This window comes from Equus asinus, chromosome 15, assembly GCF_041296235.1.
Source record: "Equus asinus isolate D_3611 breed Donkey chromosome 15, EquAss-T2T_v2, whole genome shotgun sequence".
NCBI lineage: Eukaryota > Metazoa > Chordata > Mammalia > Perissodactyla > Equidae > Equus > Equus asinus.
Window position 1 is genome coordinate 46,752,669 of NC_091804.1, and position 12,213 is coordinate 46,764,881.

Below are 12,213 nucleotides of genomic sequence, written 5' to 3' on the forward strand. Positions count from 1 at the left end.
TCTATCTTTCATGTCTTTCAGCCTCTGTTTTCAGTAACTTTGTGTCTTTGTGCTGTCATCTAGATAATTTGTTTAGATCTCTTTTCAAAATTCCACTAGTTTTCTTAATCCTCTGGGTTAGTTTTTGAAAAGCTCTATTGAGGTATATTGAATTTTAATGTTATGCATATTTAAGATGTACAGTTTAAAATAAGTTTTGACATATGTATGCAGCTGTGAAACCAACAACACAATCAAGATAATGAATCTATCCATAATCCCTAGAGTTTCCATATGTCCCTCTATAATTTCTCTCTCTTGCCCACCCTGCCACCCTCTCAGCTCCAGGTAACCGCTGATGTGCAGTCTGTCACTACATGTTAGTTGACTTTTTCTAGAATTTTATAGACTTCATACAATATATGTTCTTTTTTTGGCTTGGGTTTTTTTCACTCACCATGACTATTTTGAGGTTCATTTATGCTACTGTGTGTACCCATAGTTCTCTCCTTTTAATTGCTCAGGAGTAAGCCATCAGAGGGATATGTCACAATTTGTGCATTCACTTGTTGGTAGACATTTGGTTTGTTTCAGTTTAGGACTGTTACAAATAACAACTACTATAAACATTCATATATGAGTCTTTGTATGGATATACCCTCTAAATTCTTTTGGGTAAATATCTGAGAGTGGATTGGCTGGATCATACAGTAGATGCATGATTAATTTTTTAAGAAGCTGCCAAGCTATTTTCCAAGTGGTTGTATCATTTTACATTTCCACCAGCAGTGCGTGAGAGTTCCAGTTTCTCCACATCCTTGCCAGCATTTAGTATGGCGTTATTTTTAATTTTAGTCATTCTAATAGGTGTGCGGTGGTATCTAGTAGTTTGAACTTGGATTTACCTAATGCCTGATGATACTGAGCATTCTTCATGTGCTTATTTCCCATTTATGTATCTTCTTTGGCGAAGTACCCGTTCAAATCTTTTGCCCATTAAAAAGAATGGGTTGTTTGTTTTCTTATTATTGAATTTGGCGGGTCCTTTATACATGGTTAGAAGTCCTTTAGCAGATATGTAGCTTGCAAATATTTTCTTCTAGTCTCTGCCTTATCTTTTCATTCTCTTAGCAGTGTCTTTTAAGGAGCAGACATTTTTAATTTTGATGAAGTCCAATTATCATTGTTTTCTTTGGATTGTGCTTTTGGTATCATAACTGAAAAACCTTCGCCTAACATAGTCACAAAGATTTTTCTCCTAAGTTTTCTTTTAAAGTTTTAGACTTTTAGGTTTAACATTCAGGGCTATGATCCATTTTTGCATAGGGTGTGATGTATAAGTCAAAGTTCTTATTTTTGCATGTAGATATCTAATTGTTGCAGTACCATTTGTGCATCCGTCTGTTTTGATGCAGATACCACACTGTCTTGATTACACTACCTGACTTGAAGATGACTATAAAGCTAAAGTATTCAAGACAGTGTGGTATTTGCATCAAAACAGATGAATAGGTTAATGAAACAGAATAAAGAATATGGAAATTGACCACATGTAGCTGGTCAATTGATTTTTTGACAAGCGTTCGAAGGCACTAGTCTTTTCAACAAATGGTGCTGGACCTGGAAACCATGTCCACCAGTAAGCTGAGGCAATTACAAGTCTTACTTCATTTGTTTCTCTCCTCTCAGGTATCACCGCTTTCATTGCTTGATGTCCAATGTCCTGAAAACCACTGTTTCAAACATTTGTCCAGTTTTTTATTGGGGAGGGTAAATCCAGTTACTGTTACACCATCTTGCCCAGAAGAAGTCCCTGGACTATTGCAATGGCCTCTGAATTTGTCCCCCTGCTTTTACTGATTTGTCAGGTTTTAAATGTAATTGTTAACATATACTACGTTTTATTTCCAAAAAGTTCCATGTAATTATTTTTCAAATCTGCTTGGTGATTTTTGTAGTCTTTTGCTCTTTACTCCCCTTTTCTTCTTTTTATTGAGGTATGAATGATATGCGTACAATCCATACATATTTCATGTACACATCTTGAAGATAAGTATACACCCATGAAACCATTACCATATACAATGTCCTAAACTTATCTATCTCTCTACAAGTTTCTTCACTTCCTCTTTTTTTTAAAGAACATTTGACATAAGATCTGTTCTCTTAAATTTTTATGTGTGCAATGCAGTATTCTTGACAATGTGCACTACAGTGTACAGCAGATCTCTAGGATTGATCCATTTTGCATAAGTGAAAGTTTGTACCCTTTGATCAACACCTCCTTGATACCCCCTCCCTCCAGCTCCTGATGACCACCATTCTACTCTCTTTTTGTGAATTTAACTATGTTAGATTCCTGATATAAGTGGGATCGTGTAGTATTTTTTTTTCTGTGTCTGTCTTATTTCAATTAGCCTTATGACTTCCAAGTTCATCCGTGTTGTAGCAAATGGAAAAATTTTCTTCTTTTTTTAAGGCTGAATATTATTCCATTGGATGTACATACCACATTTTCTTTATCCATTCATCCATTGATGGACATTTGGTTTGTTTCCATATCTTGGCTATTGTAAATAATGCTGCAGTGAACATGGGGTGCAGATGTCTCTTCAAGATCCTCATTTCAATTTGTTCGGGTAGATACCCAGAAGTGGGATTGCTGGATCATATGCTGGTTCTCTTTTTAATTTTTCGAGGATGCTTCCTACTGTTTTCCATAGTGGATGTGCCAATTTACACTCCCAACAGCAGAGTACAAGGGTTCCCTTTTCTCTAATCCGTGTCTGTACTTGCTGTCATTTGATTTTTGGTAATAGCCATCCTAACAGGTGTGAGGTGATATTTCATTGTGGTTTTGATCTGCATTTCTCAGATGATTAGTGATGTTGAGCACCTTTTCATATATCTATTGGCTATTTGTGTATCCTCTATGGAGAAATGTTTATTCAGGTATTCTGCCCATTTAAAAAAATTCAGTTATTTGGTATTTTTGCTATTGAGTTGTATGAGTTCCTTATATATTTTGGATATTAACCCCTTATTCCATAGATGGTTTGCAAATATTTTATCCCATTCTGTAGGTTGCTTTTTCATTTTGTTGATGGTTTCCTTTGCTGTGCAGAAGATTTTTAGTTTGACGTAGTCCCACTTGTTTATTTTTGCTTTTGCGGCCTGTGCTTTTGGTGTCAGATCCAAGAAATCATTGCCAAGGCCAATATTAAGAAGGTTTTCCCCTATGTTTTCTTCTAAAAGTTTAAAGTTTCAAATCCTATGTTTAAGTCTTTAATCCATTTTGAGTTGACTTTTGTGTATGGTGTAAGATAAGGGTCCAATTTCACTGTTTTGTATGTGGATGTCCAGTTTTCCCAACACTATTTATTGAAGAGACTATCCTGTTCCCATTGTGTATTCTTGGCTCCCTTGTCGAAGATCAGTTTATGGTAAATGTGTGGGTTTATTTCTGGGCTCTTTATTCTGTTCCATTGCTCAATATGTCTGTTTTTATGTCAGTACCATATTATTGTTATTACTGTGGCTTTGTAAGATATTTTAAAATCAGGAAGTGAGCTTCCTGCTTTGTTCTTCTTTCTCAAGATTGCTTTGGTTATTTGGAGTCTCTTGTGGTTCAACCTGAATTTTGAGATTTTTTTTCTATTTCTGTAATTTTTACTCTTATTTTCAATCTTTTTAAAAAACACACTTAATATTTTGCATCTGATAATGCCAACATAGGAGGTTTGGCACGTGTGACTCTGATTTATGTACTAGCTCTCACTCACGGTAACTTGTTTGCTTGTTTGTTTTTGGATTTTTGATGGTGAACTGAAATTTCTGGAACTTTGAGATTTGAATTGGAGGTAGGTTTCTCCAGTAATGATTTGTTTTGCTTCTGCTGGGTGCCGGGGGGCACTCCCTGGGCACTACTTTAAATAAAATTCTTGGTTTTAGGTTCTTTCTTGTCACTGTGTAGTGTGAATTCAGATTGCAAACCCATGAGAAGATTGTCTTATTGTTATGCAATTAACAGGAGAGACTTTTGCTCCCTTCACTCAGTAATGAGGTTGGAGATTTTTTAATGTCCTGTGGCGGGTGGTGGAGGTAGAGTGTATGATTTCTAATTCACTCATATATATGACCCTCTGAGGTCTCAGCTTTATGCAGGAGCAGAGGTTGTGTCTTCCCCTTGACTCACCTAGAGTAGATTCTGGGTTGGAATCCTGCACCCTGCACCCACTAGACCACGGAAATGGGAGATCATGCTTAACCTGGTGTGGCAGATGGCCTCAAAATGAAAGATCTCTTCCCTTTCCAGGGTTTAGTTTTCACTTGGTTTTTGAGTTTTAAATATCTTACCTTCTAATCAGAACATCAATACATTTAATATAAGCTTTAAACATTTTTATATTTTAATCTGCATTTTTAGTTGTTTTCAGTATCAGGGTAAGTGTGGTGGTAGTCAGCGTAACTAGTTCACCGGACTGTTAGAAATGGACTTCTTCTTTTTAACCTCGTTAATTATTCTTTTCTCATCAAGAAGCTATATATTTGATGTCGTCAATGAGCCACCTTTTCCTCTAGGATTATTATTTTTTGGTCTTGTCTAAGAAATCTTTCCTTACTCTCAATATCTCAAAATCACCAATACAAAAATATATTCTCTTATGTTCTCTCTTTCTGTTAATGTAAGGAAGGATTTATTTTTGTTTTTGTCCATATAGGCAACTATGGACCATGGGCCACACTTGGCTTTCGGCCTGTTTCTGCACACCCTCCGTGAGCTGGGCGTGGTTTTTACATTTGAATATGTGGCAGAGTTTGTACGTGGCCTGCAAAGTCTAAACTACTTCTTATCTGGACCTTTATACCAAAAGTCTGCAGACGCCTGGTTTAATCCACTTTTTGGTCACTTATTTGCTATATTTCAACTTCCGCTTTACATTTGGAGTTTCTGTCAGGACACTGCATTCCATTTCATTCATCTCTTTGTTTGTTGCCAACTCCAACCGCACTGAAGTGAAAATGGCTGGTTTCATTAATGGAAGGACATGAGTAAAGGAGAGGGATAAGAAAATTCAGGATCCATTTTCAGAGTGGAAACGGAAAAATGCAGAAAATTCATACTTGGATGCCTAATTGGCCTGACATTAACTAGAGGCATAGAGATTCAGGGGCCCACAGGCTGCGGCTCTGCCGTGCCCAAAGCAAGCGCTGGACCATGGGATTGGATTTTATTGATTAATCTGTAGCTGTGTACAGCGCTGTATGAAGCATGAAACACTCAGAGACTTGTTCCAGGAAGATTCCGGCAAATGGGACAGTGAATTGTGAAGTCCCAAGTGATTCGGAATGAGTGAGGAGGAGGTTAGAGGTTGGAGCGAGGGGAGAAGGGCACTCTGTAAACCCTAGGATATACATTTGGCATTGAAGGGAGAGCAAAGGAGAAAAGCCGGGCACTGAGAATGTCCTTCTCTTAATTGACAGTGTTTTTCCTTACAAAGCAGAAGTCTGTCTGTCTGAGGCCGGAGTCTGCTCTCTAGTCATCACACAATTTACTTATTCTATGGCTAGCTCTCTCAGAAATGACAGCACAATCTCTGAAGTGAGACTGAGACACAAACCGGGAGACATGGTGGCTGCCACTACACATGGCCTAGACCCTTTGTCACATTCTCCACAGCACCAGCAGCTTTGGCCTCAGTCCCAGGTCCTGACTGATGGGATCCGGAGGGCCACCACACCTCCACTCCACTTTTCTTGGCTTTGTTATGCCCTGTGGGATCCAGAGAGGAAAGTGAGAGGAATAATAGGACAGACCACATATTCTCTCCCCAGGATGAGCGTGTGCAAGGTAGGCCATGTAAATCTGTAAGACCCTCTCCTGGGACCTACTTCCTGCCCTCAGAGTTGGCTTATACGAGGGGCAGCGGGCGTGGGGGGCGGGGTAGGGGCGGAGTAGGCAGGGTGGTCAGTGGCTTTCAGCCGGCATCGAGGTACATGACAAAAACCGTACGTTGCCTCCTCTCATGAGCTTCTCATTGGACTCCAGTCAAAGCCGGTGTCCCCTGAGCTGTTGACCTTGGCCAACTAGCTGTCAGTGTCCCTGCTGGAGCTGATGTGGGGTGAGAAGACTTTCTTCTGATGCGTCTTCCAAGAGGCCCATCAGCTACAGTGTTGTACTGATCTTCCGCAAGTGTCAGTAATGTAGGCTCTTGAAGGGTGTCCTGGAGAGAGCCCGAGAGAGCAGAGGGGCGCCGAGGGTAGGGGCGGGATTTAAAATCTGGACCTCAAATGGCAACTTATTCTCAAAAGATGTGAACCATTGTACAGGCCAGCTAAAAGCAGCAAATTAGACATAAATACAGAAATCTGGATTGATCTTAAAAACACAGCCTTAAGTAAAAGTAAAGTGACGTAAAGAATGGCTCTGTGCTACAAGATCACACACAAAAGTGACACTACATATTTATGAGGACGTGTGCATATTTAAGGATGTTTGTCAAACACACTTGAGTGAATGTCTCTGGGGGAAACAGACGAATGAGAGCGAGGCGGAGGGAAGTAGGAGGAAACACTCCCTGGTGTGCCTGAGGCGGGGCTCCTGGAAGCAGCGCCTGACACGGGGTTCTCACACGACTGATTTACAGAGGGTGGGCTCTAAGGAGGCTTGTGAGGGAGTGGGGAAGTCGACAGGGCAAGGGAAGAACCAAGCAAACATGGGATATTGGGGGTCCAGTTCTGCCTGATCCTATGAGGAGCTCCGGAGTGCGAAATTTACCCCAGAGATTGTCCTGTTCAGAGGCAAAGGGACTGAGCTGTCACAACCTGCGACAGTCAGGCAACAGCTAGGGGCCTTTCCTGGGGTGTGTGCCATCCTCCCATCCCCAGGCCTCTCCATGCAAGATGGCTCCCGTTGGCCAAGGCCGATCCTCTTGAGAAGGCAGGAAGTGTGAGCCGTTCATAGCCAAGATCCCAGCGGCTGGGCATGGATGTGCAGCCTGGGGTAGGCGGTGGGGACGAGGTCCTCGCAGCATCTGCTAAACCGCAAGAGACCTTGTCTGACTGTGACGGCAGGTCACAGCCCTGGTCTCACCCTGGCTGTTCATTCCTAGGGGCTTGCTGCTCCAGGAGAGCTGCATGCAGAATGTTCTGGGAGAACCCAAGAGAGAAAGAAACAGACTCTGCCTGTGACTAAACAAAATGTTGCTTTGAAGACAATGCCAAGATCCGCTCGGGCTCCTCTAACTGCAAAATGGTCCAAATTGCACCTTAATGAGATCTGAAGTCAGGGGCTGGGGCTCTCCCAGCAGTCCTCTAGCTGTTTTCAGAGTGGAGTCCCTTGCACATCCATTTTCCAAAATCGAAACCTCCCTGCAGTTCAGACTGTGCCATTCTTAACACTTGCAAGCTTGTGGCAGTCACCCACTGACTTGGGGCCAAAGGTGCCCTGCAGCACACGGAGGAAGAATTGTCCCACGTGCCCCCACCCCCCTCCCTCCCTTTGTCTCTGCACTTTGAAACCACTCATGCCCAGCCCAGCAGGAACTCTGACTGGTGCAGAGGTTTGTGATCAGCAAAGGGCAGACCTGTTGCGCCCCCCCATCCTGGCTCAGATAGCTCTTTTCGGCACCTGTGGTCTTGACAAGCAGAGACAGACTGCTTCAAAGAGCAAGGCAGGCACCCCTGGGGAATGCAGCTCCTGCCCAAGGCTGGGGAGGCCACAGGGCCATGTAAGTGGAGCTTCCCGCAAACATGGACACCAGAAAAGATGAGTAAAAAGTCACTTTCTCATTGTTGCTACTGTAAAAATCAGAGCCCAAGAGGATACTGCATTCCACAGATCTTACTTAAAATTCTGCCCGCAGCCCTGGTGATTAGGGGACTGCGGCTGGATCTTGGCAGCGGCTCAGACAGAGGAGAAAGGAAAATGGCCAAGCAGCTTGCCTCGCCACGCTCCCCAGCCAGGTGGTTCTGAAGAGCATTGCGGGAGCAGAATTCTTATAAACTGAGGCTTGTAAAGGGAAGGGAGTCCTTGTGGCTCGACCAGGCAGCCTGAAGCAGTGCAAAGACCTTTCCAACAGCTGAGCACCACTGGGGACCCCTAGCGAAATGGTACAGAACGCTGGATCTGGAGTCTAGCTCCCACGTGGCCACGCGGTTGGTCTCTTAGGGCACATCTCAGCTGCTCTGCGTCTCTGCTCTTTCGCCTGCAAAATGGGGGCGCTAGACTAGCTTGTCTGTTTTTGGTAGCACATTCCTATTAGTAAAAAATTTTGAGTCTGCCCCCTAATGAAGGCCTAATTGTTCATTTACAAATTATACCTAGGTTCTATTCTACGAATGTATTATGTACATTATAAAGGGCATGCAACAATAAATATCAGAAAGCGAAGATGAAAATAAATATAAATAGAAGCTCTAGAATTTTCTTTCTTTACTCTTGTTGTGCTATCCCACTGAGATGTAAATACTCTGTTTTGGAGATTAGACCAGCTGATCTGGAAGGACTTCTCTAGATAGAAAGTCTGCAATACCCATTTTTTCAAAGGAGACCCTTGAGACCGGCGCTGTCCAATATAGTAGCCACTAGCCACATGCGGCCATTTAAATTCATTAAAATGAGACCAGACGTAAAACTCGGTTCCTCAGACATACTAACTCCATTTCAAATGCTCCATAGTTGCCTGTGGTTAGTGGCTACTGTATTGGTCATGCAGATGATAGAACATTTCCATCACTGCAGAAAGTTTTTGGACAGCCCGTTTATTAAGTAGTCAAGACCACGTGATTCAGCATTTAATTACAGCAGCTACCTTTATTAAGCACTTGCTATGTGCTAAGCAGCTGGGAAGCATTTCATGAGCACTATCTCATTTAGTCTCTGCCACAGCCTTGGGAGTTAGGTCCTGTTATTATCCGCATGTCACGGAGGGGAAAATGAGGATAGGAGGGACGAGGAATGTCCAAGAGCAGACGAGCTACTTAGAGGTCGAGCCCGTGTGTTCTCCCAGGCACCCCACAGGGACTTGGGCTTTACCGTCTGAGCATCGTCTTTTCAGATTTTTTGTGGGCATGAGCTTCTGGGCGGCTGTTCTCAAGCCTGCTTACTGCATACGTGTGTCTCTGTCCCACAGGTACAAAGGGAATTTCTCACAGAGCCGAGTTCAGCTGCGAGCCGGCAGACTGCGCAAGCCTCTCTGGGTGCCGAGGAAAGATTGCCCCCCGCCTCCGCTCAAGGGGCTGGGGCCACGCAGGGCCCTCCAGCAGGCTTCTTCAGAAACGGCAGGTAACGGTCTCCTTGGAGGTGGATCCAGACTGGGCACACAAAGGCACCAGGCTGCTGGGGATGCAGGATGAGCAGGAGATGGCCATCCTTGCCCTCAGGAGCCTGAAGTCCAGCAGGGGGACAGACACATGAGGGATAAAAAAAAGAGTGATATCTGTGGAACAGTCAACGTGACCCTAAACTGGGGGTAAGGGTACTGGGTAAGAATACTGAGAATCCAACACTGAGAAGACAATGAGCACCCCTGAGTACTGGCCACGTGGGCTGGGCCCTGTACTCAGTACAGCTCTCTCCAGGGCCTGGAAAACATGAATCAGAACTCCTGGTACCCCCCACCCCTCCATCTTTACAAAGGAAGTTCACTTGATTCTTTCCACAGGGCCGTTGTGAGGGTGAAATGGGTCAGGATGGGCTTAGAGTCCATGTGAAATAGCAATCTGAATAGCTATGACGTGTGAGAGTGAGGGTACATTGCTTACATGTGAAGTGGTAAGAGGTGCGCCCTTTGTCATGCTTGGAGACAAACAAGGATGAACTAATGGGGACAGCTTCCTGGAAAAAGGGCTATTTTAAGTTGCAATCACTGGGCAACCAGGACAAATCGCTTAACTTCTCTGGACCTCAATTTCCCCTCCCTTTCTTCCCTCTCCCCAGACGTAATGAGCCCAATCTCAGCCTGCTTGCAGGGGATTGACTGGGAAATGTGAAGCCCATCTGTGAAAAGGCTGCAGGGTCCCATCTGGCCAGGGGTGACTGAATTACCATCTTTTTGTGGCTAACTGTTGTCTGTTTGGCTCGAGTGCTGACCTTGGGCTCTGTCTGATGTCCCGATGATTTGACCCCTGGGGACAAGACTGGGACATCTTCTCATCCACCTTTGTGTAGCTCCAGGGCTCCCTGCAGGCAGACGGCACTTTTGTGCTCTCCCCTCCAATCCCCCAGGAGGCAAGGATGAGGATTAGCCTTTTGTTTCTCCTTGAGAATTTAAACCAAGGTAGGTATTTACTCAACTGGATGGCCAGTTGTGCAAGGAAAAGCATTGTCTTTGATAGGGAACATCAAGGGTTCGGATGATGTAGGAGAGGCTGGGGTGAGGTGGGGCAGGGGTAGGCAGAGATGCTATCAGGGAACAGCTTTGTCCTTTCTTCATTGTCTGTGGCCCTCATCCTCAACTCTGCTACCTTCCTCTTTCTCCAATAGATATGGCCAATGGAATTGCCCATTGGGGTGTGCTTGGGTGAAACCATCTCCACCATAGAACCTAACAGAACCAACCAGAAATCGGTCAGTTGTCCCAAAAGGCAGAGCTTTCCCACCAGCTCTCTTCTCCACACCTTAAAGAGGGCTGAATCAAGCTCCCCGTGGAAACTCACATCAGCCTCCATGTTTATATTCCTAAGCTCCATGCTATGCACTGAAGGGGCAGAAAAGAAAATTCCTGCTCTCGATAAATGTACAGGGTGAAAACAGACAGACCAACGAGCTGTTCGCCCTTTGCTCAGATCACATGAGGAATAACGTTGGCAGGTCTGTAAGCTTCTTCCTTGGAATCTTATGTCATAGAGCAAGTTGATGTGGGTCTTACCTATCCATTGGCTCAACGTGACAATTAAGCAAGCTACTGAGGGCAGTGAGCACTTTACAGACTCTAAAGCAGATGATAAAAGCTGATTGTTATTATCTACTGAGCATAATGTGCATAAGTACATAAAAACTGGCTTATGCTGAGTACCAGATGCGAGTGGGGCACATGGTAACAAACATTTGTGTTGTTTAGTAGAAGACGAGGTCAGTGTTGGGGACGGAACCCAAAGCAGGAGTTTTCTTGGGAGAGAGAGGGCTTCTCCAGGAAATTCAGATGTAGGGAGAATAGAACAGAGGCTTTCTGGACTGGGAATGGTGAGTAAAGATTCAGGGCCAAGAACCAAATCTTGGAGGGTGGGTTGACTCCAGGCGGGCTGGTGTGCACTGGGCCCCGCAGTGGATGTGGGAGCCGCTGAAGCCATTGTTCCCACTTGGTACCACGTGGACTGGTTTCCTAGGGCTGCTGAAGAAGTTTCCACAAACTTGGTGACTTAACAAAAATTTATTCTCTCCCAGTTCTGGAGGCCAGGAGTCTTACACTCCCTCCCAAGGCTCAAACAGAAGCTCCTTCCTCGCCTCTTCCAGCTTCTGGAGGCTCCAGGCATCCTTGGCTTTTGGCCGCATCCCTCCAGTCTCTGCTTCCATCTTCACACAGCTTCTCCCCTGGGTTTCTGTGGATCAGATCTCCCTCTTTCTCCTACAAGGACACTAGTCATTGGATTTGGGGCTCACCTTAAATCCAGGATGATCTTATCTTGAGATTCTTAATTTAATCACCTCTACAAAGACCTTTTTTCCAAGTAAGGTCAGTCACAGGTTCTCTGGGTTAGGACTTGGCCCTATTTTTTAGGGGCCATGATTCAACCACATCAGTTTTACAATTTTCCCCTTTCTGTGAACCAACAGAAATGGCCTTAAAACGTGTTTCTACATGAAAAAGGCTGTGGCACACATGGACTCTCATTATATAACAATTCACGTTGTCTGTGCTCTTACTGTGTGCAAACAGTTTTAGTAGGAAAGTTCTATTATAAACCTAAATCAATATAGAATCATTGAAACGGAATCTTCCAGTCCACCAGCAGCAGGACATGTTCCATACTTGGGGGAAGTGTTATCCAAGTGGCTACAGGTGGCTTCAATCCCAAAATGGATGTGTTGGGCTATGGGACCCATAGCTTCTCTTTAGGAAGAAGGCCCGGTGGCAGGCTGGATAGGGGCTGGGCAGGGCCTCCGTGTGTGGCTGTGTGGATTGTGCCAACAGGGGCTGAAATCCAGCCACCACACTGTTTGTCTGACCCTGTGCTCTGGCTATGGGGCTGTGTTGGCCCAAAGCAAGGAGCCCTGACTCCTCTCTCCTTCTC

General features: G+C 44.4%; 1 protein-coding gene across 8 annotated transcripts in view; it reads left to right on the forward strand.

Moving 5' to 3' along the window:
- The window catches only part of ZNF831 (zinc finger protein 831), a 110,668-nt gene that overhangs the window by 54,067 nt on the left and 44,388 nt on the right, over positions 1–12,213 (forward strand). For all 8 annotated transcript variants that reach the window (XR_011494712.1, XR_011494713.1, XM_044748317.2 and 5 more), the window contains one exon: positions 9,114–9,265. Coding sequence is in view for 6 of the 8 variants with exons in the window: in XM_044748317.2 (XP_044604252.2) it covers positions 9,114–9,265 (152 nt within the window). In the remaining 2 variants the exon portion in view is untranslated. The remainder of the gene's footprint in view (positions 1–9,113; positions 9,266–12,213) is intronic.